The sequence below is a fragment of the Peromyscus eremicus genome, chromosome 7, assembly GCF_949786415.1.
Source record: "Peromyscus eremicus chromosome 7, PerEre_H2_v1, whole genome shotgun sequence".
NCBI lineage: Eukaryota > Metazoa > Chordata > Mammalia > Rodentia > Cricetidae > Peromyscus > Peromyscus eremicus.
The window spans coordinates 38,624,373-38,648,601 of NC_081422.1; the positions used below are offsets into that span (position 1 = coordinate 38,624,373).

The 24,229-nt window shown below is 51.1% G+C and overlaps 1 protein-coding gene across 1 annotated transcript; it reads right to left on the reverse strand.

Annotated features, from left to right (window-relative positions):
• Positions 1–987: 987 nt before the first annotated feature.
• On the reverse strand, positions 988–16,162 carry Abcg4 (ATP binding cassette subfamily G member 4). The gene is made up of 14 exons (XM_059267694.1): positions 15,648–16,162; positions 10,780–10,897; positions 10,554–10,686; positions 10,393–10,443; positions 10,078–10,223; positions 8,526–8,649; positions 8,297–8,411; positions 7,966–8,108; positions 7,122–7,220; positions 6,500–6,668; positions 6,304–6,404; positions 3,145–3,303; positions 2,884–3,002; positions 988–2,711 (listed from the first exon to the last, which is right to left on the reverse strand). The coding sequence occupies exons 1-14, from the start codon at positions 15,883–15,885 to the stop codon at positions 2,486–2,488; spliced, it is 1,941 nt and encodes a 646-aa protein (XP_059123677.1). The 5' UTR covers positions 15,886–16,162; the 3' UTR covers positions 988–2,485.
• Positions 16,163–24,229: the final 8,067 nt, after the last annotated feature.

Below are 24,229 nucleotides of genomic sequence, written 5' to 3' on the forward strand. Positions count from 1 at the left end.
GAGAAAATTGGAGAAAGCCCAATGAAGTCCCTACCACTCCCATCCTGGAGGGAGATGAGGGTCTAGGGCAGTGATTCTCAACCTGTGGGTCATGACCCCTTTGGGGTTGCATATCAGATATTTACATTATGACTCATAACAGTAGCAAAATTACAATTATGAAGTAGCAAGGAAATAATTTTATGGTTGCAGGTCACCACAACATGAGGCACTGTATTAAAGAGTCGCAGCGTTAGGAAGGTTGAGAACCACTGGCCTGGGGTCTTCTCTGCTGCCCATTGCCCTTCCTGAAAGCCACTGACTGGCACTCTCCTTCCCTCTGGAGAGAGTCATGGGTCACTTTGTCAACAGACCTATGCAACAGACATGAGTTCCCACACACAGCTTACAGACCCAGCTGTGACCAAGAGCCCTGACCAATGCTGAGAATGGAGTCTGGTGGCAGAAGTTTTGGTCTCCGGGTTCCACTGCTCACTCCACCCCCCTTTAGGAAGGGTCTCATGTCGCCCAGGCTGGCCTTGAACTTCCTAGGTAACTGAGATTGACTTTGAACTTCCAGTCCTCCTATGTCCACCTCCCAAGTGCTGGGATAAAGCGGGGGCCACTGCATCTGGGGTGTGCAGTGCTGGCCACTGAACGGAGTCTTCAGGGCACGCTAGGCAAGCACTCTATCAACTGAGCGACAGCCCCATCCCTCAAAGGTTCCATTTCTACCATCTAAGGGCCCAAGTCACCTTTTCTCAACTGAAAAACTAGGCATGGTGACAAGAGCCCGTGTGGGGTTGGCACTGACGTTTTGATCAGGTAGGAAGCGTGACACAAATGTTTCATGAGATAGACATACATGAGCTTGACATACGTCTGAGATTTAACACCCCTGCTACAGGATCCCCAAAGCTGGCAGACATCTTGCCAAGTCTTTGAAGACATCCCCTACCCACACCTATCCTACAGCAGCAAGTGGCAGACCCATATTCACATACTGCATACTGTATAAATATAGGTTTTATTAATAATGAGTGAAATCCCACAAATACAACTGGCATCTGTGTAATGGAGAAAGTACAGAGGAGTGAGCACAGGGGCTGGGGAGAGAGTCCTGGGGGAGGGGAAATCAGATGTAGGATGAGCCTGGACCCCCCAAGAAAACAGACACGCTCCAGGTGTGTCTGCCACCTTGGTGTCCAGGCCCTGCTGCTCTGATGTCCAGGAACCAGCTGCTGACCGGAGAGTGAAGGAGATATGTGAACAGAAGTTTGAGTGAGCAGCGGGCAGCTGGAGAAAGGGCAGAAGAGCGAGTGCCATCTTTGAGCACAAAAGGACGGCCACGGGGGAGCAGTGGCTGAAGCCAGCTCTGCCCATTCTTGTGCTTGTTGGGTCCTGACCTCCAGGAGGCAAGTACCCAGTGCCACCCCGGGCTCAAGAGAGAGGGAAGACTGGGAGAGAGACACCTGCCGAGCCTAGAGCCACACTGGGTCACCCCCGCCTCATTCTTAGCCTCCAAAGTGGGATTCCTGGGAGGAGGTTGGCATGGCCCTCCCGTTGCCGCCGCGGTCAGCTCCATGCGGGTACCACCGTCAGTCTTCCTCCGAGCCGTATGGATGGTGCATGTGTGGGGCTAAGATTGTCTGATTGCATTTGTGTGCCTGTGACTCTGGAGGGGAAAGGAGCCCGTGGAACTGAGCCTCAGGAGCAGCAAAGGGAGGACCGAGGCTTCCCCGGCTCATCCCCCAGAATAAAGTGCATTCTCCAGTTCTAGTGGCAGGTGGGAAAGTGACACAGACATTATTGCAGAGGTGCCATTGAGACCTACCCTGACTGAAGGTTTAGGGAAGGGAGTGAGTGGGACGTCCCATGGTCTCTCCAATCTCCAGGATTGGGAGTGGTCACCCAGACAGAAAACCCGGCTTCTGTCCCAACAGATTGTCCAAATCAGCCAAAGTGGGTTGGGGGGAGGAAAGGGGAGGAGGAGGAAGAGACTCCCAGAGTCCCTCCTTGCTCCATCCAATGTCCATGATGGGACTCCCTGGGGACCCCACCAGGGCCCAGCCCTGGAACTCCAACCTTCTAGCAGCCCAGTTTACAAACACTAGTGTGGTGGGGACCCCCGGAAGGGTCACTTTGATCACTTGTAAGTCACGGCCTGGAGAACGCGGGGCTCCCAGGCAAACACAGAGGAGGATGCTTTGGGCGGACAGGAGGCCGGCAACCTCCCAGTGGTCTTTGCATGCAAGTGCTGGAGAGAGTAGGGAGGAAGCTACAAACTGCGTCAACTTGGGAAGACTCCTGGGCTTAAAGGGGAGGGCTGGAGCCCTATCTCCAGGGCTGAGGCTGGGAGCCCAGGCCCACAGCCAACCTGTGGAGCCACTGAGGGAGAGGAGGGCGGCGGCCGCACCAGCAACCAATGCCCAAGTCTACAAGTTTAAAACAGTCCCAAAGGGCTGGAGCTGGGGGCTTCCTGCCCAGAAGAGGTGGGAGCAAGGCTCTATCTCTCGGACTTGACCCGGTACCGGAGCACAAGGTATGCCAGCAGTCGGAGGGCAAGGAAGAAAATGCCCAAGACCAGGAAGTCCATGTAGAGTTTAGCCTCCTCCACATCGAGCTCTCGCAAGATGATCTGTGGATCCCGGAATGGGCACTGTTCGTCTAAGCAGGTCAGGTGTCCTCGCTCCATGCCGTAGATGGTCAGGATCAGACCTTCAAAGCCGTACCTAGGCAAACAGTGGCATCAGAGCAAGACACAGAGCACAGGACCCCTGTCCCTCAGCAATCACCAGAGCCCAGTCACAGTGAGGGTGCAGGGGCAGACATCAGACCTAGCAACCTACCCCCCACCCCCCGCAGAGTGGGCGGGACCTCCTGCGGGGAGGGAGACACACCGACCTGACATAGGACAGGTAGGAGCTCCACTGCAGGTAAGTAGGGATGGTCTTGAAACTGACAAAGAAGCCGGAGAACAGGAGGACCGGGATGGCAGTGACCGGGCCCACAAAGGTGGCCACCTGGAGGAAAGCGGAGAGGGGCCCCCACTGTCACAGGGTGACCACAGTGCCATCCACCCCTTGATGGCTCCCATGAGACACACCCCCCACCCCCCACCCCACCCCACTCCCACCCCCGCCACCTGTGTGACAACTTTCCCACCTGCAGGGAGTTGGAGGCAGCGCCAATCAACAGTCCCAAGGACTGGGCTACTAAGGCGGTGGCTATGGCCAAGGCTGAGAAGAGCAGGAAGCGGCTGGTCTCAGCTGGCTGGCCTGTCATCCAGTACACGATGCTGCAGTACACAACCGGGCATACCACCTGGGGAGCAGCCACAGAGGAGCTTAGGGACCTAAATCCTCCCACCGCCTCACCAGAGAGTGAGTGCTCCCACGGCTCCTCTCCTCCGCCTCCACTGCCTCCGCTCTTGTTCAGGCAGCTCTTTAGACTGACACATGGCCCGCCCCTTCCTCCCTGACTACATCTTAGATAGCCTTGTTTTGATGCTCGGTGACTCCTCCCACCTCTGAGTACCTACAGTTCCTCCCATCAAGACCAGGGTATTTGTGTGTGTGTGTGTGTGTGTGTGTGTGTGTGTGTGTGTGTGTGTGTGTGTTAAGCTGTCAGGCATGGGTGCTGGTAATTGAACTCAAGCCTTCCGTAAAAGCAACGAACACTCCTAACCACTGAGCCATCTTTCCAGCCATATACATGTATACATATACATATATATACACATATATACATACACATACACATACACATACACATACACATACACATACACATATACATATACATATATATGACTTGTTTTGCCTTTAATGCCAGCACTCAGGAAGCAGAGGCAGGCAGATCTCTGTGAGTTCGAGGCCAGCCTAGCCTACAGAGCGAGGTCCAGGACAGGCACCAAAACTACACGGAGAAACCCTGTCTCGAAAACAACAACAACAACAAAAAAGACCTGTTTTTATTTATGTGTATGTGTGTATGTCTCTGTATATATATGCCACCTATGAGCAAGTCTCCATGGAGGCCAGAAGAGGGTGTTGTATCCCCTGCAGGTGGAGTTACAGGCCATAGTGAACCGCCTGATGTGGGTGTGGGGGAATTCTAGTCCTCTGGAAGAGCAGCAGAATGTTTAACCTTTAATCACTGAACTGTTTCTCTAGTTCCTTATATTAAAGAATTAACTCTGTAGGAGAGAGCTCCGTTTCCCCTTGAGGCTGCCACCTTTTGGATACAAAGAAGCAGACATGTGGGCTGGGCAAGTCTAGAGATCTAAAGTATACAGCGGAGACTCTAGTTACTGAGGTACAATGTATCTATATTTTTTGTTAAATAAGCATATCTTAGATGCTCTTATCATAAAAAATAAGATGATGATGGGCTTACTAATTTGCTTCATTTTGCTTGCTATACCTAACCTTTAATATCAGTTGTAAATCTCAAATAGAAGTGATAACTTCTTAGCACTTGGGAGGCTGAGACAGGGGGATCACCACGAGTTCAAGGTCAGCTTGGTCTAGATGGTCAGTTCTAGTACAGCCTGGGCTTCAAGATTGAGGCCCCACTTCAGAAACCCCTAATAAAATAAAATAAATGATTTTTTTTTTCCTTGGCAGCGCTGGGAATGGAACCCCAGATATCATGCATGAAGGGCAGGTACTCTAGTCCCATCCCTCAGGGCCCTGTGCTACCAAATGAGACCTTGTCTCAACACACACACACACACACACACACACACACACACACACACTTCCCAAACAAGCTCATGGGAAACAGGAACTCGGTCACTAGCTACACTTGTACAGGTTGTTTCCTGTACAAAGGCTCCCAGCCCCCAGAGACAACCAGAGGCCAAGATCTAGCTTGTATTTCTCTCATTAAGTTCTGTACATGGCAGAGGACAGTCTACTTTCACTTTTGCTATTTGCTCATTTGAGACAGATACCTCATGCAGTTCATTTTTATCTCCAGCTGTGGGTGACCTTGAATTCCTAATCATCCCGCTTCAGCTCCCAAGTTCTGAGATTACCGGCCTGCCCGGCCACACCTAGCTGAGGGGCACTTTTCTGTAATTTGCACAAAAGTACTCTATGGATTATTGCTAGCCCTGAAGCTTCAAACAAGGTGGTAATGTGATTAACAAGTGCCATCTGGTATTTGGGGGGCATTTAGACTGTGACAAGCTCTCTTCGAAAAACTTTATAGAAGCCGGGCATTGGTGGGCACGCCTTTAATCCCAGCACTCGGGAGGCAGAGCCAGGCGGATCTCTGTGAGTTCGAGGCCAGCCTGGGCTACCAAGTGAGTTCCAGGAAAGGCGCAAAGCTACACAGAGAAACCCTGTCTCGAAAAACCAAAAAAAGAAAAACTTTATAGTCAGCAAGATGGCTCAGCAGGTAAAGGTACTTGCCTGCTGAGTCTGACAATCAGAGTTCAGTCCCTAGAATCCACATATTGGAGAGAGGGAACTGAATTCTGTAAGCTGTCCTCTGACCTCCCCACATATACTGTGGTAAGAATGTGTATGCACACATAAGATAAATAAATAAACGTAAAAAAAAAACATTGCTGGGCATAGTGACAAATGCCTTTAATCCCAGCACTCTGGAGGCAGATCTCTGTGAGTTCAAGGCCAGCCTAGTCTACATATTGAGTTCCGGGACAGCCAGAGCTATGTAGAGAGACCCATCTCAAATAAAATAAAAAATTAAACTTTAGCTGGGCGGTGGTGGCGCACGCCTTTAATCCCAGCACTTCGGAGGCAGAGGCAGGTGGATCTTTGAGTTCGAGGCCAGCCTGGTCTACAGAGTGAGTTCCAGGATAGCAAGGACTAAACAGAGAAACCCTGTTTTGAAAAACCAATAATAATAATAATAATTAAACTTTATATGCATTCACTCACATAATTCTAAAGCACAGCCCTGAGGAAGACACTGGTGTCGTTCTGTCTTACAGGTGGGGGCACTACTAAAGCAAAGAGAAACTGGGTGGTTTGCAGTGTCTCACAGCTTGAAAGTAAGTAAGGTTCCAGGACCTCTGAGCTCGCTGCTGCCTATAACAGATAGAGACATTTGCTATTCTGCTATTATGCTCAGCTTTTTATTTATTTATTTTGGGATAGGGAATCACACTGTAGCTCTGGCTGGACTTGAATTCATGGCAATCCTCCTCTCTCAGCCCCCTCCCTCACCCCCCACTGCCAAGTGTTGGAATGAGGTGAGCCACTACATCTGGCTACAGTTTTCTCATTAGACCACACATTCCGTGAGATCACCTCTGAATCTGCTCGAGGCAGTAGTCATGAAGAGACTCACCTGAAAGGGCACATCAGCCATTGTCTTGGCCAGGTAATACGCTTTGAGACTGTACCAGTAGTTCAAGTGCTCCCTCATGAAGACCGCCATCTCTAAGGGGACTGAGGGCACAGGTAGGTCAGGCTCCACAGGCTAAGCCTCGGCCCCTGCCTCGTGCCCAGCACCCCCGCCCTACCCGCCAGGCAGATCAGCTCACAGGTGAGCACCGTGGGCATGAGGGCCGCAAACATGAGGAAGAGCATGGAGAAGAAGAGGAAGCCGGTGTTGTTGAAAACCTTGCTGGCATCATCGCCAATGTGCAGGTAGAGGAGGCCGATGAGCACGCCAATCAACACGTGTGACATAAACCGCAAGTGGGTCAGGACCTATGGCAGGGGTCATCAAGAGAAGAGCTATGAAGCCGGGCAGCGATGCATGCCTTTAATCCCAGCACCTGGGAGGCAGAGGCAGGTGGATCTCAGTGAGTTCGAGGCCAGCCTGGTCTACAGAGTGAGTTCCTGGACAGCCAAGACTGTTACACAGAGAAACCCTGTCTTGAAAAACAAAAAAACAAAAAAACAAAAAAACAAAAAAAAGAGAGAGAGAGAGAGAGAGAGAGAGAGAGAGAGAGAGAGAGAAGAGGTATGTGTTCCAGGACAAGGGAGTGGGCATAGGGGATACAGGGGAGGCCATGCTAGAATAGGAACTCAGGGGTTCCCTGCAGGTACACAGAGCCAAGGTACATCGCATGGGATGGCAGTGTCCCCAGGCTCCATCCCAGATGCTGAGAGCCCAAGACATCCAGCCTGTACCTCCTGCCCCTCAGCCTGACATCTCACCGTGTCCCTGAGGATGGACAAGAAAGTCCTCTTGAAGAGGATGCAGAACTGGGTGAGGGTACTGGTGGCAAAAGTGTGGCTTTCGATAGGATCCACTTCCTAGAGAGAAGAAACGGGACCGGTGAGTGTGGCCTACCCACCCACTGCCCATCTCTCAGTGGATAGGAGAGTCCCAAGACAAGGCCCAGGACTGCAGAAGGAGGAGCCTTTGCCCCTGAGCTGCTCACCTTGAAGCTGCTTTAGGAGTGAAAACCTCAGGGAGATTGAGGGTGGAAGGGAGAGTGAGCAGATAAAGATACTTGGGGGGCAGGAGTCAAAGACTCTCTTGGCCATAACTGTGTATAGGCCACTGGCTCTCCCATTGCACAATGATGACATGGTTAGTAACCATAGCCAAACCTCTGGTTTTCCAGAGGGATGGCATCTCACCTAAGGAAGGGATCTGGCACTAGGTAGACCCTGACTGCCCCAGCTACCTGCTAAGAGCCTGAGCGTCTTGCTTGCTAGTTAGTCTTCCCACTTGTTCTGGGAAGCTAGTGTGGTCCGAGATAACAGCAGACCATACTGGCCCCAGGTCAGCAATTGCACTGGCCATGCTTTCCAGATGGTTCCTAAGCAGGCACTGAGGGCAGGCAGCACACCAATGATGCTCACGGGAGCTCTGGAGGAATGGGGCGATGAGAAGTCCAAAGCTCAGGAGGTCACACTGCTGTTAACAGTAGATCTGTTCCAAACACGGGGCTTACACAGTGGTGGCAAGGCCTCTGGGGACAGCTTCTCTGGCAGGGTCGTTGTCTGTGGCCCCGCCTCCCCTCCCCCCTTCTGCCCTCTGCACTCCACTCACCGGAGGGCAAGAGGCGCAGTGGGCAGGAACCTCATTCTTCTCTGGGGTGCTCTTCTTCTCAGCCATGGTGCAAAGGCCATTCTGCACGGCCCTGACCAGAATGGGGTTCAGGTCTCCATACTCGCCAGAGGCCACCTCAATGACTAAGGGGACACAGAGCAAAGTGCTCAGCTAGGCTTCACCCTCAGTTCCCAAGGGCAGAGCAGTCCCTCTTCGGTATACGGGGAAGGCAAGTGACCATGAGCTCTCTGTCCCCAAGAGGCCTCCATGACCCAAACCCAAAGTGTGGCCATCTTCTGTAGCCCACCTCCTCACAGGAGCCCTCACTTACTGAAGTCAGCAGGGTTATGGTAGGTGGGGCAGTGCAAGCCAAGCCCCTTCAGGTAGGGAATCAGGTTGGTAACCATGCCCTTGAAGATGCATTGTCCCTGGCTCAGGATGTAGAGCTGAGGTAGAAAGGAGCACATGAGGAAAACGTGACCCGCGGACTGGGGGGACCCCGCTGACACTTCTATCCCTCTACCACAGGCCAGTCTTCTTGGAGACTCGGGGATACTGACCTTGTCAAACATTTCAAAGAGCTTGGCACTGGGCTGGTGGATGGTGCAGATGACGGTTCGGCCCCCATGGGCTAGGGACTTCATGAGGGACACCACTTGGAAACAAGAAGCGCTGTCTAGACCGCTGTCCAGAGAGAAGTCACCAGGGACCAGTGAGGTGGGTGGGGCTAAGAGGTGGTGAGTGAGGTGGGCTAGCTTCTGCGAATGGGATGGGTCTAGTGGGAAGGCACCCCTCTGGCCACCGTGTGCTGCTTGGTTTTTATCAACTTGACACATTTGGGAGGAAGGAACAGTAATTGAGAAGATACCACCATAAGAGTAGCCTGTGGGGGCATTTTTCTGAGTAATGATTGATGTGGGAGGGCATAGCCTACTACGTGTGGTGCCACCCCATCAGGTGGTCCTGAGTTTATATATATATATATATAAATAAACAAGCTGAGTGAGCCTCAGAGAACAAGCTAGTAAACAGCATTCCTCCATGATGTCTGCCTCTGTTCCTGCTTGAGTTCCTGCCCTCGGGTGCCTCAATGATGGACTGTGATCTGAACATGTAAGCCAAATAAACCCTCCCTTCCCACATTGCTTTTGGCCATGGCCTTCCTTTTTCCAGCCGCAGAAACAGAAAGCACGCCAGGACAAACTCCCAGCTCCTGCAGACCTTGTATGGCTCAGATATTTGCAAGCCCAGGGCACTGCTCAGTTTGAAAACCTATATGCCAAGCACCTCTTGCATACCAGGCACCGAAATGACAAGGGCCCGTGTTGGACTGGTCTAGAGAGAGACAGACAAGCTCGTTGTTGACTTGAGGGGATGTGGAACGTGTAGTGGCAACTCCAAGTGGAAGACCAGCAGGGAACCAGCCACGCCGTAATGCAGCAGTGGGCTGGAGTACAGGTGGAGAAGGTTGAGTCTAGAAAGAGCACGCGCTTGTGAAGGGACAATGGAAGGAGTTACGGTGAAGGGCATTCCACACAGAAGACACAGCAAGGGTCAATCTGAGGGGCATGGAACACAGGGTTGGCTGGGAATTGTGGGCAGCTCAGCGTTATTAGAACATAAACTATGAAAGATGGGAGAAGAGGCCGCCTGACTATTTTGATGGCAAATGGGACTCGTTTGTGCGGTTTGAAGCAGAAGAGTGGAACTTTCTAGACTTGTTTAGAAAGCCCATTCTGGCCACAGGTTGGAGAAAGGTGCCTGGGAACCTGAAGGCAGGGAGATGAGTCTTGATGATGCCCTGAGCTCAAGCAACAGGGACGGGGCTGGGCAAATCTGAGAGCTACCCAAAGGAGGATTCCACGACTAATGGCTGTTGGGAAGAGGAGAGGGAGCTGTCAATCAGGAAGGGGGGGGGGGCACATCCAGATCTCTACCTGGATGAAAGACAGGGCAGCTTGGCTCCAGCTGGACTAGCAAGGATGGAGTCCCCAGAAGGCTGCGAGCAGGAGACCTGGTCTCCAGCCAGGGAGCCGTGAACCAGACACCATATCCAGCCCTGGCTTAGGGCTGAGAAGAGGAAAACCCAGGTCAGGAGAAGCTGGGAGATACCTGGTAGGCTCATCAAAGAACATGACAGGTGGGTTGTTGACCAGCTCCAGGGCAATAGCCAGGCGCTTCCTCTGCCCTCCGGAGAGCAGGGCTGTCCTCGTGTGAGAGCAGGACATCAGGCCCAGGGCTGTCAGGATCTCTGTCACCTGCAGGCACCCCACCCAGCCTTAGTCAGCGTCGGTATCTCTGCTTCACCTAAGCAGCACCCCACTTTCATAAAGCATGGCCCTTAAGCCCTTGGTCCCCACCCAACTTGGGATCTAGAACTCATCAGCCTCAGAACGGCTCCATCCCTTGCATCCCCACCCCACTCACCAGTTCCTTCTTCACCTCCTGCTTCTCACTCAGCTTCAGGTTGGCAGAGACCTAAAAAGTGATAAACAAGTGAGAAAGCCTTGTGTGGCAGGCTCCGCCCATCCCCTTCAGCTGGCGACAGAAGGGGAGCTTGGAGGAGGAGAAGGCCACCCTCTCCTCACCATCATGGCTTCCAGCACTGTGAGGTGTGGCAGAAGCATGTCATCCTGCATGATGTAACAGGACATCTTGCGGAAGGTCCTCAGATCTCGCGGCCTCCCATTAACCAGGATCTGCCCCTTCATCCCAGACTCCCTGCAGGGAGAACGCCGCTTAAGAACACCTTCTGGGCTCCCTCAAGAGGGTCCCCCTCCTGAGTCCTGCTCCACTTCCATTCCTCATGCTCACCTATACCCTGCCAAGATGTTCATGAGCGTGGACTTGCCAGCCCCGGAGGGGCCCATGATGCCAATCAGCTCTCGGCGGCAGAACTTACCAGACAGGCACTTGAGGAGGGTCTTGTAACCTGCAGCAAGGACAGGAGGAGTCACTGGTGAGGGCTAATGGATCAGAGGCATCCTCAAAACTCTCAAAGAGGAGGCCTGGGGAGAGGGCTCAGTCAGTAAAACGCTTGCTGCATAAGCACTAGGAAGAACCCTAGTTCCATCCCCAGAACTCACTTAAACTGCCTGGCTCAACCTGTGCATAGTGATCCCTGCCTATAATCCCCAGGCTTGGGAATCTGGGACAAGGAGATGGTTGTGAGTTCAAAGCCAGTCTAGACTACAGAGTCTGATACCCTGTCTAAAACAAAACAAAACAAACAAGCAAGCAAAAGGTGAGGAGATGTGGCTCAGCAGTTAAGAGTGGGCACTGCTCATGTAGAGGACATGAGTTCTGTTCCCAGCACCCACTCTCAGTGGCTCACAACTACCTGTAACTCAGGCACCAGGGGATATGATGCCCTCTTCTGGACTCTGCAGGCACCTGCACTCACAAATTAGCAGCACCCCCATACACACCCCCTACACACGTAATACACTTATTTATTTATTTGGTTTTTCGAGACAGGGTTTCTCTGTGTAGTTTTGGTGCCTGTCCTGGATCTCTCTGTAGACCAGACTGGCCTCGAACTCACAGAGATCCATCTGCCTCTGTCTCCCGAGTGCTGGGATTAAAGGCGTGTGCCACCACCGTCCGGCCATACACACGTTTTAAAATAAAAAATTCTCTCTGGGGGCTGGAGAGATGGCTCAGAGGTTAAGAGCACCGACTGCCCTTCCAGAGGTCCTCAGTTCAATTCCCAGCAACCACATGATGCCTCACAACCATCTGTAATGAGATCTGGAGCCCTCTTCTGTGTACATAATAAATAAATAAATCTTTTTAAAACATTTCTCTCTGACAACAATAACAAAAAGGCTGGGATCGGTGGTGCACACTTGTAATCTCAGTGCTGAGAAGGCTAACACAGGTAGTTCCCTGGACCTCACGGGCCAGCCAGAGACCCTGTCTCAAAGAGCAAGGTGGATGGCTTTGGGGAGATGACATGTGAGGTTGCCCCACATGCCCATGCGAGCGCACACTCGTGCATGCACACACCTGTGCACACACACCTGTGCACACACACCTGTGCACACACACACACACACACACACACACACACACACACACACACACGGTGGGGGCACACTCTTAGAACAGGGTTAGTCACAGGTGAGGTATAGCCACTGCTGAGTGGAACTGTCAGGATGGGCAAGCGTACACAGCAGCTCCCACCCTCTCATCCCGTGCCTCTGGAAATGACTGCCACCAGGGGTAGAGTCCAGGGGCTAACCGTCCTTTGGAGGCTGTGGGAAAGCTGATGCCTCCCCTGAATGGCTGTAGTGAGGGCACTGAGGTCCTAGAAAACCAGGCTGTCCCCTCTCACAGCGCTTGCTGTCTCACACACTCCGAGGACGCATGGAGCAGCCCGAGCTGGCTGCCTGTCCTGTGTTCCTGCAGCATTTTTCAGATGCCAGAGTGTTTGTCACTTAATGTGCCTGTGCTCACGCCCCTCCCCCAAACCCTGAGTCAGGGAACATCTTGGGGGAAGGGTCTGTGTCTTATTCATCTTTCTCCTCTGTCTGGAATGTAATAGATGCTCAGTAAGCGTGTTTTTGCAGAGCTTTTGCTCTAATCTGGGGAGGAAAGAAAAAAAAGCCGCCTTTGTGCCTTCTCAGCCCTACAAGCTTGTCTCTCCAGCCCCAACCACGGCCGGCCTGTAACATTTCACCTGTCATTCACTCGCTTTAGGCAGCACGTGCATAAAGCACAGCAATATGGAGTCAGGTGGATCTGGTTCAAACTCTGGATCCACATGACCAGCTGTGTCGCCTGAGGCAAGTTGCTTAACCTCTCTGGGCTCCAGGTTCCTCATCTGTGAAATGAGGATGATGGTGCCTGCCTCAGAGCTGTTGTAAAGAGTCAATGAGCTAACAACATATGTAAAGCATATGGCTCAGGGCTTGGCACATACAGTACGTTTCGCAAGCCATATTGCATTACAATTCCATTTGACAAATGCTCATTGAGCTCTACTATGTACCAAGCTCTGTACCAGACACGAGGCAAGAAAATAAACGAGGGAGGAAGGACAAGGTTTCTGCATTCAAGAAAGGCACAGACTAGGTAGGACAGATGGACAGGAACACCTACGGTGTGAAGGAAAGAGAAAAGAGCGGGCAGTGGAGATAGGATTACAGCAAGTCACTCTCAGAAGATGGACAGCAAGGTGGAAATCAGGAGTGACTTCATGGAAGAGGTGGCATTGTAGCTACGGAGGAAGAACAGAAGCCCCCGGGGTTTAGGAGAGAAAACTCTGCTATAGCATAATCCAGGGGACAGAGGGCAGAGACTGTACTGAGGCAACGGATGAGCAGAGGGTGGAGATGGGGGGGAGGCCGAGGGCCAGGGCCTTGTCTGCTAAGCTTACAGACCTGCCGTGATGAGGAGAACTCAGGTCTTCATCCCTCCTCTAGTCCAAAGCCCACTCCTTAGCAGAGACAAGGAAAGTCTACCCTATCTGACCTGCTGGCCATGCCCCCCGGGCCATGCCCCCTGTTGGACTGGACCACACCAGCCGCCTGCCCAGAGCCTACTCCCCCTCAGCTGTTCCTCCCAAGGCCACACAGCCAGGTCTTGACTGGGAGAGGAAGGTCTCGGGGCTCGGACCTCTCCTAAGCTCTCCAGTATACATCCCGCAGAGCCACTCACGGGAAGTGACTTCTGCAAGAGAAGAAACTGCAGCCGTGAACCTTCCCCCCCCCCCGTCCGATGCCAGAGCCGATGCCAGCCAAAGCCAAGGCCTAGCACAAATATCATCTTACACTCGCTTGCCTTTCACAAAGCACTTTCAAGATACCAACTCAGCTGAGCTCCCCAAGAAGCCCAGGAGGAAAGTTAGGCCAAGAAGGGACCTGGTACCTTGTACCAAAGGCCACACAGCTTCCCTCGGGCCGAAAACATTTGTCTCTTACCTCCCCCTGCATCACAACTGCTCGGGCGCATGAGAGACCTGCAGACCTCCCACTGGAGAGACACTCATGTTCCCATCTTGCTTCAGTCAATAGCTCTGTAATTTTGTCAAATCACTAAATCTTTTAATTATTTACTTAGGTTTTTGGAGATGAGGTCTTCCTATGTACTCCGGGTTGTGAGCCTTGAACTCACAGCCATCCTGCCTCAGCCTCCACTGGGAGGAGATTACAGGTGTGTGCCATTATGACTGGCAAGTCATTAGGGTCTGTGATTCCTCATCTATAAAAGAAGAATAGTTGGCTGGTATGTAGCTCAGTGATAGAGTGCATGCCTAACATAAGGAAGGCCCTGGCTTCCATCCCCATCTTTAAAAAAAAAGACAGTCGTGTTCCCTCCCAAGGAACTAATAGGGTTCTTAGGTTATTAAGTGGGATCACTAATAATTAATTGAATGTGTTTGAAAAAATAAATGTCATACACAGTTAGAAGAGACTGGTGAGGGATCCTTATCCAGGGAAGGCAGCACTCTCCCCCAGATCCCTTATACTTCCCCTCTCTGGCACCCTTAATCTTTCTGTCTTCTCAGAGGACAGAGGGAGCCAAAGAATGAAGAAGCCAGGCAAAGGAGGGCAGAGGGCAGAAAAGGGGCCAGGACTAGAAGACAGAAAAATGGATAAGAGGGTAGATGAGGCTGGCAAGGTCCAAAGGGAGGAGTCCCCAGCCGGCGCACCCATCACCCTGATAAGGAGAAGTACCTAATCTAGCCACGTTTCTTTTTACCGTAAAGTTCTGAAAGCCAGGGAAATAGCAAGGACCTCACCATTCCACCCAGGGCCGGTCTGAGAAGGGAGAAACTGCTTACTTAGGCCTAGGGTATTGGATAGGAGCCCATAGGCCTCAGGGTCTCCTGGTTCAAACCCCCATGACCCTTTGGCCACCTATGGAAGTGAGCAAACGTGTAGAGACAGCTCACACTGAGCCCTGCTCTGAAGCACCCCAAAGCTATGACACTGTCTGAGCTCCACCCCTAGCCCACACCCAGTTCTGGGAAACAAACCCAGTCTCTAGGTTCCCAGCCCGGCTGCTGGATTGGGACAGGCCAGAGCTCTGGGAAACCTGTCCTGATGGGGAGGAAAGAGAAGCCGGTGGACCCACAGGGCTAGGCTTTGGGCTCTGCTCTGATTCTTACTAGCAGGGGGACATTGGCCAAGTTATTCAACTTCCCCAGGCCTCAGTTTCCTCGTTGGTAACATCTGTCCTGTCTAATCTCCCCGCTTCCCGCTTCCAGGGACTGTGGCAAGATGTGAGTGGTGTAAGATGGTGGGGATGAGAACATCTTTAAAAACAGGTGTACGGATACTGTTGGACATTGAAGAGTGCACCTCTTCCTCAAACCAACCTTCATAGGCAGGAATAGTGTGTGTGTGTGTGTGTGTGTGTGTGTGTGTGAGAGAGAGAGAGAGAGAGAGAGAGAGAGAGAGAGAGAGAGAGAGAGAGAGAGTCTGAGAGAGACTTAGAGACTAACTCAAGGACCGGAGGTCATAGGGTCTACTTAGAAGAGAAAACTTTAATAGCCAGTTGAACTTAGCCTCCTAGTGCTGGCAGATGTGAGGAGCAAGGATCTTGTACCCCAGCTGCGTGCAATGAGTGAGGGTCGGGGCCTCCAAAGCTCACAGAGTGGGATAGCCCCAGGCCTTATGTTCCAGAAGAGGCGACTCCGGGGAGAACCCCCAGTTCCCCGTGGGGCTGCCACCTACCCCGTTTGCGCCAGCAGGGCCCCTCTCTCACGGAATAGGACAGTTCCACGAACTCGATGTCCACAGCAGAGCGCTTGGGCAGGTGAGAGAAGCGTTGTGCTTCTGTGATGTGGTTCTCCACCTTCTTGAGATGAGTGGTCAGCACAGGGGGCTCTGCCCCGTCCTCCAGCGCCACAGCCATGGCCACAGCCCCAGGCCCCAGTCCACAGCCCACGGCCTCCAGTGCCTTCTCCGCCATCACACAGCGGGCCTGAAGGAAGAGGGCCTGCTAAGCTCCGGGCCAACCCTCCAGCCCTTGCTCAAAGCACCATAGCTTTCCGATGCTGCCCCGCCTCCACTCCCCCTAACCGTGCCTCCTTTTAAGGGCAGATCCCCAACTGTCAGCACCCCTCTTCCCGCCCGCCCGGTCTCCTGCACCGGGCAGCACACTCCCAGGACAGTGACACCCCGTCGCGACCTCTCTTCGGTCTTGGTCAGTTGCAGCCTGGCCTGGCCTTGCCCGCTCCTCCCTCCCCGCCGCGGCCTTAATCTCCTTACCCCGCAGGCCGGCAGTCCCTGGGGGCCGGGCGAGGGCGGCCACCGGCTCCGAGGTCGAAGAAACTGGGCGGTACAGGGTGGGCCCGGGGAGGCTCTGGCCTTGGCTCCGCGCGCCCCCCTCTGCACGGGCCAGTGCCACTCCTCGGCCGGCCTCCCCATCCCGCGCCGGTGGCGGTGCGCCTCCGGACTGTGTCCCCAGAGGCAGCCGCAGACCCCAGACCCTCCACGCCGACCCTCTGTCCCCCACTCGCCTGGTCACCTTGACGCGCCTCCGACCCGCGAGACGCAAGGATGCTCAGCAGAGGTGCTCCACCGGGATGCTCGACCCGGATGCTCAGCGCCGCAGCGCGGGAGGTGGACACTCCCGGCTCTCCTCACCTGCCTCCCGGTGCGGCACGGGCGCCCCGGCTCCCTGTCCCGGTGGCCCCGGCCGGGGCGGGGCCAGGCCGGGGCGGGCAGTAGAGGAAGGCCAGGCTCGGGTCAGAAAGGATGACACGGTTGCAGAGCGATGGTTGAGGTGTCGCCCTGACCTCACTTGGATGAACTCGCGGGGTTCTCGTAGTCTGGTCCCAAGCGCTTGTCCTCCGGAGCTAGTCCGGCGACAGCGTTCTCTTCCAAGCTTCTGCTCGCCGGTCCTGCTGCTCTTAAAGGGCCCGTGCCTCCCCACACCCGGAGGATGGCAAGGATGGAGGTGTCAAGAGCAACGCCTGCAGCGTGGGGACCAGACGGGAGGCTTTTGTGAACCCAGGACTGAGAGGCAGCCGCAAAAGGTCAACCCCGAGGTCGCTAAGGGAAGGAGCCTTGAAGTCACTCAGAGGGGCAGATCCTTGGGCAGTAGGGTGCAGATTCCATCATGCCCAGGGGGTTGGGAAGCTGTCAGTCTATCTGCACACACAAACCCCTCATTGCTTATCTCCTCCAGTTCAGCTTTGGAGCTCAGCCCCACCCAGCCCTAAAGCACAAAGGACTTCAATGTATAATTCTGAGGGTATAATTCTTGAAACTTTGAGACAGCCTTTCCCATGCCTATTCACACCGCCCCTCTCTAAGGGCTCAAGAGGACACTAGTTATGAAGAGGTAGGGAACAGAAGTGTCACTGCCAAGGTTAACCTGGGACCCAGTCACAGCCTGCTTTGACCATAAAAGTCTTTATTCCACTAGCTAGACACAGGTCTCCAAGCCGGCATAGGCTCATCGGGGAGGCTCCAGGGCATGCATAGGGCTCTTCAGACACTGTCTTTTCATACACATGTGCTTTCTTTCTCTCACCCTACAGGCTTGGGCTCTGAGTCCTCAGATAGTCCTGACGCTGGCACTCCTCCCCGCACACACATACACACACCTTATTTTGGCCCTTTCTCAATTGCTCTTGGCCCCTTCCTGCCCTATCCTCTGTGTCTTCGAGGGGTAAGTAGGTTAGCCAGCCAAGACACGTGACTTGAGCTTTTTAGTTCCCACCTGTCACACTGAGAGACAGATAGGAGGGAGGCTGCTTAGGCTGCTGCCGCTGCTGAGGCTTCTACGGCAGCAGTGGAGAGGTTACCAGCAGTCAGACACCTACCCCTACCCGCACCCTAAGCCTCTCTACAGCCTGGGAAACTAGCGGCCTCTGCAGGGCATGTCCATGCCCCACGCTGTAACTACGGTTCATGGGGGTTTGGGATCCAGTCTTTCCCAACTTCTCTTCATCCCCTGTCCCACCTATGGCCACTCCTCAGGATCAACCTTCCCATTTTCCAGATGGACCTTCCATTCTTCAAGTTAATCGCTCACGACAGACTCTCAGTCCTCCGTGATTGCAATGTATGTGTGTCTCCGTGTATGTGTGTGTATGTGTGTCTCCGTGTATGTGTGTGTATGTGTGTCTCCGTGTATGTGTGTGTATGTGTGTCTCCGTGTATGTGTGTGTATGTGTGTCTCCGTGTATGTGTGTGTTTGAGATAGGGTCTCACTTAGTGTGTGTGTGTGTGTGTCTGTGTGTGTTTGAGATAGGGTCTCAAGTACTGTGTGTGTGTCTGTGTGTGTTTGAGATAGGGTCTCAAGTACTGTGTGTGTGTCTGTGTGTGTTTGAGATAGGGTCTTAACTAGTGTGTGTGTGTGTGTGTGTGTGTGTGTGTGTTTTGAGATAGGGTCTCACTTAGTGTGTATATCTATGTTTGAGATAGGGTCTCAAGTAGTGTGTGTGTGTGTCTGTGTATGTATGTGTATGTGTGTGTTTGAGATAAGATCTCATGTAGTGTGTGTGTGTGTCTATGTATGTGTGTGAGATAGGGTCTCATGTAGTGTGTGTGTGTGTGTATATGTGTGTGTGCTTGATATCGGGTCTCACGTACTCAGGCTGTTGCTGAGGCTGGCTCTGACCAGTCCTCATGTTACCACCCCTTGAATGCAGTTATTACAGACGTATGTCACCAGGTCTAACGGTTGCATTTATTGAATAACTACTATAAATCAGACATTCTTCTTGATTAATCGTAATATCTCTATGAGGCAGGGTTTTTTGTTTTGTTGAGACAGGGTCTCACTATGTAGCTTTGGCTGGACTAGAACTTGCTACACAGGCCAGGCTGGCCTGGAACTTCTAGGGATCTGATCTGCATACGGGGCAGGTTTTACAACCTTCCTTTGGAGAAAAGAATCTGAGAAATAGGAAAAATTAACAATATGACCAAGGGGCAGGCATAGCAAATCCAAAGACAGGCTTAGAACCCGAAGCCCCTGCTTTTACTCACTCTAATTGGTCATCTCAGAATCTTATTCCCAAATGGACTTTAGGGCTCCACAGAGCCCAAGCTGGCCTTGAACTCACTATATTGCCCAGGATGCCTTGAGCTCCTGATCCTCTTGTCTCTACCTCCCAAGTATTAGGGTTATGGCAGGGCTGGTGATGGAGACCAGGCCTGGGAGCCTCCTGAGAAAGTACACTACCAACTGGACTCTACCACCTTCAGCCCTGAATAATTAATCCTATATTATCCTTTTTCATGTTTAAAAAATTAATGAATATACAATATTTGCCATATTTAAATTTTTAAATTTAGTTTATTATTGTTCTGTGAGTGTAAGCATGTTCCTGTGCCAGGGAGCTCATGTGGAGGTTAGAGGACAACTTTTAGGAGTCACTTTCCTCCATTGTGGGTTCCAAATATGAGATGAGATACTCAGGTCACAAAGCACTTTTACTCATGGACCATCTCACCAGCCCAGTATTCCAGCACACTTAGATAACGTACAGTGATCTTACAAGATGTCTTAGTCACTCCTCTGTTGCTGTGAAGAGACACTGTGACCAAAGCAACTCTTATAAAAATAAAGCATTTAATTGGGGGCTTGCTTACAGTTTCAGAGGTTTAATCCATTATCATCATGGCAGAGAACATGGGGCAGGTAAGTGTGGTGCTAGAGAAGTAGCTGAGAGACATCCTGATCCTCAAGCAGAGTGTGAGAGAGAGATCCAGACCTGGCCTGGTGTGAGCTTTCTGAAACCTCCATACCTACCCCCAGTGACACATTTCCTCCAACAAGGCCACACATCCCAATCCTTCTGAAATAGTGCCACTCCCTGGTGACTAAGCATTCAAATAAATGAACGAGCCTGTGGGACCTGTTCTTACTGAAACCATATCAGAGTAATGGCACATATTATCTCCCCATATATTTATCATTTCTTTTTTGGGGGGTATATCCAGTCTACTAGCTTTTTTGAATATCTGATTACTGACATCCACAGTCTACTGTGTTATAACACATCAGAAAATATTTTCTCTGGGCTGCGGGCATAATTCAGTGGTGCAACCCCCAGCACCACACACAAAATAGTTGTCTTTTACTATTGCATCCTGTACTGTTTGGCTGGCCATCCTCTCTCCGCCCCCACCACCCCAACCCCACTGTTTTTCCTCTTAAGTAGATTCTCCATCTCTAAGCTTCATTGGGATCATCAACACAGCAAAGCTGGCCAGGCATGGTGGCACATTCCCGTAGTCTTGGCACTGAGATGATGAGGAGGATCCTGAGTTCAAGGATGGCCTTTTGATCCTCAAGAATAGATCACATATTTTAATCCTCCAGGTCACGCTGTCCATGGTTCAGGGCCATTTTCTTTCCCCAGAACAATCCCCTTCTTCTTCGCAAAGGAGGAGCCACATTTATTGCGCACCTACTGTGTGTTAGGGGCAGAGCACAGAGAAAAACCATTGCACGAGGCTTGTCTCTCTCCCTCATGTTTCTTTCTATGTAAGAAATGTACCAGCCAGCAGCCATTTCTGAGCTGAGTGTGGTGAGACACGCCTATGACCCCAGCATTAGGGAGGCAGAAATAGGAGGATCAGGAGTTCAAGGTCATCCTCACTTCACGGTGAATTTGAAGCCAGCCTTGGTAAAAAGCAGGGCTGGCAAGATGGCTCAGGTGGTAAAGGCACTTGCCACCAAGCCTGACGCCTGAGTTTGAGCCCCAGAACCCACATGAATGAGAGAACTGACTCCCACAAATTCAGATTGTTCTCCGACTTCCATGTGCATGCTCTACTGCGTGCACACACACACACACACACACACACACAATATAAATGTAAAACAAAATAAAAATTTTAAAAAATTCTTTAGAATGTAACGAGGTCTTTTTAACCTGCTTTTGAGGTTAGTATTATCTTTCAGCATTTCAGACAAGAAAACAAAGACCCAGAAATATGAGTTTCGGGATTGGAGAGATGGCTCAGAGGTTAAGAGCACTGGCTGCTCTTCCAGAGGTCCTGAGTTCAATTCTCAGCAACCACATGGTGATTCACAACCATCTGTAATGAGATCTGGTGCCCTCTTCTGGCATGCAAGCATACATGCAGGCAGAACACTGTATATATAAATTGAAAAGAAAAGAAATATGAGGTTCAGCTATGAGGTGACACATTTAGTATGATGATCCAGCTATTCAAATCCAGGGCTTAGTGACTCTACACTATTTCTAATATGTCAAACTTCTTCATGTCCTGTTACCACCTTCCCATCTTAATTGCTTGGTGAATGCTATACACTCTACCAATTCCTCCCCTTTTCAATAAAGAAGATCCACCTCCATCCCCTAATATTCTTTCATTCTAGGATGTGAACCTTTCTTTTTTTTTTTTTTTTTTTTTTTTTTTTTTTTTCGAGACAGGGTTTCTCTGTGTAGCTTTGTGCCTTTTCCTGGAACTCACTTGGTAGCCCAGGCTGGCCTTGAACTCACAGAGATCCGCCTGGCTCTGCCTCCCGAGTGCTGGGATTAAAGGCGTGCGCCACCACCGCCCGGCCGGATGTGAACCTTTCTAATTTGGCAGAGATCCAGTAAAATAAACTCTTCCCCATTTGGTAGACCCTCCCAAAAAATACACTCCTAGGATAGACCTTGTATCTTACCAACAGTGGTTGACAGACTTTAGTGTATGCCTCAAATCCTCTGGAGGGTTGAAGACTCAAGAGTGCTGGGTTCCACTCCAGGGTTTCTGATTTAGTATCTAGAGTGGGTCTTTGCTTAGTGTGGACCTCATCATCCCTAGAATAAAGTCATCTACCAAGAGTTTTGTAATGTCTGAATGGATCCTCCCCACTTCCCCAAATAATTATCTGCCTATTCCCTCAGATTTATCCTTCTTTGTCCCCGCTCCCCACAACCAAGCAGTTTACTTCCAAGGCAGGTTTCCTAGCGGCCAGACATGTCAGGGTTGATATTTCTCAGCTCAGTGCTAGGCGTTAATCTAACAACAGGTTGCTCTGGACAGGGATTTGTGTGAGAAGCAGTTGGAAAAGGAGTGTGGTGGGGTCCAGTGGGATCCAGAAAGAACTTAGACTAAGAGACTTGGGAACCGGTCCAGTTCTGTTTCTAGCACCCAGATTCTTTGTCCACTGTGACCTCTCTTGCCCACCAGACTTTTAAATGTTTGTCAAGGAGAGGTCCCTCTGCTGGCAATTTGGGGAGGTGCTGCTCAGAACAGAAAGGGGAGGGGCAGTGGCTAAAAAGGAGAGGGCTTCTTCCCTTCTGCATTACAGCAGCAGTTAATCCTCTCTTCCTTGGCTCCGCAACAAGCAAAGAAGTGCTGGCTATGGAGGAGTGTCTATTATTACCTTTCTTGGACTCTGACTTGATGATCTGCAGAGACAAGGTCTTGCTTTTAAAAGAGAGTCCCTTGTCCCTGTCCTGTTCTCTTGCCACCACAGGTGAGCAGTTCCCCTCCACCACATTCTCATATCTGTCTCACTGCAGGCCCAGAAAACAACTGAGCCAGCAGACATGGCCTAAAACCTCTAAAAACTGAGCAAAAATACATCTTTTTTGCCTTAAATACATCATGGGTTTTTTTGTTTGTCATAGCAACAGAGACTGACACACATTTTGTTTTGTTTTTGTTTTTTTGAGACAGGGTTTCTCTGTGTAGCCCTGAACGTCCTAGAACTCACTTCATAGACCAGGCTGGCCTTGAACTCAGAGATCCGCCTGCCTCTGCCTCCTGAGTGCTGGGATTAAAGGCGTGCCCACCACGCCTGGCTCCAACATAGTAATTTAAGTGAATGCTTAAGTGAGTGTTCTACCACTGAGCTACACTCATGCATTTCTTTCTCTCCTGTCATATGACACTGTTTCCTCTGATAAGAAAGAAGTGAGGGGTTCTCTGAAGCTGCAGAATGTAGAGTTCTTTGCAAGTCTCTTTTAAAAAAATGCTTATTGGGCTGGAGAGATAGCTCAGAGGTTAAGAGCACTGACTACTTTTCCAGAGGTCCTGAGTTCAATTCCCAGCAACCACATGGTGGCTCACAACCATCTGTAATGAGATCTGATGCCCTCTTCTGGCCTGCAGTCATATATGCTGTATACATAATAAATAAATAAAACTTAAAAAAAGAGATGTTATTAATTTCTTAAAGATTTTTATTTATTGTGTATACAGTGTTATGCCTGCATGTGTCCCTACAAGCCAGAAGAGGGCGCCAGACCTCATCACAGATGGTTGCAAGCCACCATGTGGTTGCTGGGAATTGAACTCAGGACCTGAGAAGAGCAGCCAGTGCTCGTAACTGCTGAGTCATCTCTCCAGCCCCTATTTTTATTAATTTATGTGTATGGGTGTTTTGTCTGCATGCACGTCTGTGCACCATATGCATGCTTGGTGCTCACAGAGGCCAGAACAGGGTATCAGATCTCTTGGAACTGCAGTTATAAGAGGGTTGTGAGCTGCCTGTGTGGGTGCTGGGAATTGAACCTGAATCCTCTGGAAGAACAGCAAGTACTCTTTACCACTGAGCCATCTCTCCAGCCCTGCATATATATGTTACTGTCTATTAGTTTTATTTTCTGTTACTGTGACAAAATAACCCGCTAAAAGCACCTTAGGGGACAAAGGGTTAATTTGGCTCATAATTCCAAGTTACAGTCCAAGCATTTCAGGGAAGTCAGGGTAGCAGGAACTTGACACCCATGCAGTCAAGAGCAGAGAATGAATGCACACATGCTTACTAGTACTCAGCTCTTTCTCTACAGGACAGCTTCAGAAGAGCACTTGAGTATTAATGAATAAACAGTGCTCAGGACTGTTTATTAAAAAAATGAAGAGCATGGTCTCTCCATGTACTGTAGCATGGAGAATTTCCTTTATCCAGACTAGCAGAGCCAACAAAGGACAATATGCTGAGGAACAGCTGAACAGGGTTAGGGGATGGCTCGTCAGTCCATACGTGCCCTACATGAGGATCTGAGCCCAGATCCCCAGCATTCACATAAAAGCTACAAACAGGATGATGTCAGTAAACTAGCAGTGCAGCAGGGTCAGGGACAGGCAAATTCCCAGAGCTCACTGGACAACTAGTCTAGCCAATAGGTGAGTTTAGGGCTCAGTGAAACTGTCTCAAAAAATAAAGTGGACATCGGTGACACTGATCTCTGGCCTCCACACACATGCTTACACAATTGCACACCATGTACCTGCAGACACAAACACATACTCACATATACACTACTGTTTTTTGTTTGTTTGTTTGGTTGGTTGGTTGGTTGGTTTTTCGAGACAGGGTTTCTCTG

What these genes read in the sequence shown, in the direction of transcription:
- Abcg4 (XM_059267694.1), bottom strand. Translation starts at nt 15,885, where the DNA reads ATGGCGGAGAAGGCACTGGAGGCCGTGGGCTGTGGACTGGGGCCTGGG. An exon ending in AACATCTTGGCAGGGTATAG is followed by an intron (nt 10,687 to 10,779) that starts GTGAGCATGAGG and finishes TTCTCCCTGCAG; the next exon opens with GGAGTCTGGGATGAAGGGGC. An exon ending in CAGTGCTGGAAGCCATGATG is followed by an intron (nt 10,444 to 10,553) that starts GTGAGGAGAGGG and finishes ATCACTTTTTAG; the next exon opens with GTCTCTGCCAACCTGAAGCT.